Raw genomic sequence first — 1,109 nt, forward strand, 5'->3', positions numbered from 1 at the left:
CAGGCCCCATGACCGGACCAAAAAAAAAAAAAAAAAAGAACTCTACTGAAAAGCATCAACAGATTGTCTGATTTTATGTACCAGACAAAATGAATGGAATCCCACAGTGAAGTTAGGGAATTACATACCATTTCTCAGCAGAAGCTATAGTCAAACTGTTCTGCTCTATATTTCTATTTGGAAGTCTTGTGGGTTCTTAGTAAACCCAACCCTGGTTTATAAACTGGAGAAAACATCTCCGTCTCTTGTGGACACATTTAAAAAACATCAGGAGGAGGGGCTGGGATGTCACTGGAAGGAGCTGGCACAGGAAAGGGGTTATATTGTAGGCTGACAGCTGGCAGCAGCCACAAGAGATTATTTGAAACAGAACATATCACCCTTTGGGAGAGCACTGCAATATTCCCACGTGCTCAGATTGAAGAGTGAGCCAACAAACTATTACTTCCTTGTCTGGATTCCTACCATAGTCAGCTTAAAAGAACTGAAGTGAAAGACCTTGGCAAGTTGTATTTTTACTCCACTTTACTAAACAGGAGTTTAAAAGAACTCACTAAGCTGCTGACATGTCAGTTCAGCTGGGCACACTGGGCCTCCCATTCAGTTGAATGAATGGGTCACTAAGACAGAACACCACCCCTCAGCTTTCTGTTGGAGAATAAAAAGAGAAATTTCTTACCCATCACCATCCAAGTGAATTAGGGTGTCACTCCAAAGGGGCAGGACTAAGCCCATGGTACAAGTGCTACTGCAAGACAAGAAATAGTCTATAAGTTAGTTACTTCCTGTTGTTCTGGGAAGCAATCTTTTATTAACAATTTCAACACAAAGGATAAATGCCTGAGCTAGAAAGTATGGCACAAATACTAGAGTGGGTAAACTTCCATCATATCATTCTTAGTTCATGTAAGTCCTCAACAACTGTTTAATAGATTATTTAGGAAGTTCCTTGTATGTTTAGCAAAGAAACATAATGATTGTGCTTTCTATATCCTGTCTAAAAAATACTCCAGGTGGGGCTGGGAAGGTGGCTCAGTGGTAGAGCGCTTGCCTTGCATGCCTGAGGCCCTGGGTTCAATTCCTCAGCACCACATAAGCAAAAAGAAAAA

General features: G+C 41.2%; 1 protein-coding gene across 1 annotated transcript in view; it reads right to left on the reverse strand.

Annotated features, from left to right (window-relative positions):
* Ssh2 (slingshot protein phosphatase 2) overlaps positions 1-1,109 on the reverse strand; it is a 123,954-nt gene that overhangs the window by 52,595 nt on the left and 70,250 nt on the right. The window contains exon 5 of the mRNA XM_013016296.1: positions 680-748. Coding sequence (XP_012871750.1) covers positions 680-748 — 69 coding nt within the window. The remainder of the gene's footprint in view (positions 1-679; positions 749-1,109) is intronic.

Source organism: Dipodomys ordii, unplaced genomic scaffold (genome assembly GCF_000151885.1).
Source record: "Dipodomys ordii isolate 6190 unplaced genomic scaffold, Dord_2.0 Scaffold31, whole genome shotgun sequence".
In the NCBI taxonomy this organism is placed as follows: Eukaryota; Metazoa; Chordata; class Mammalia; order Rodentia; family Heteromyidae; genus Dipodomys; species Dipodomys ordii.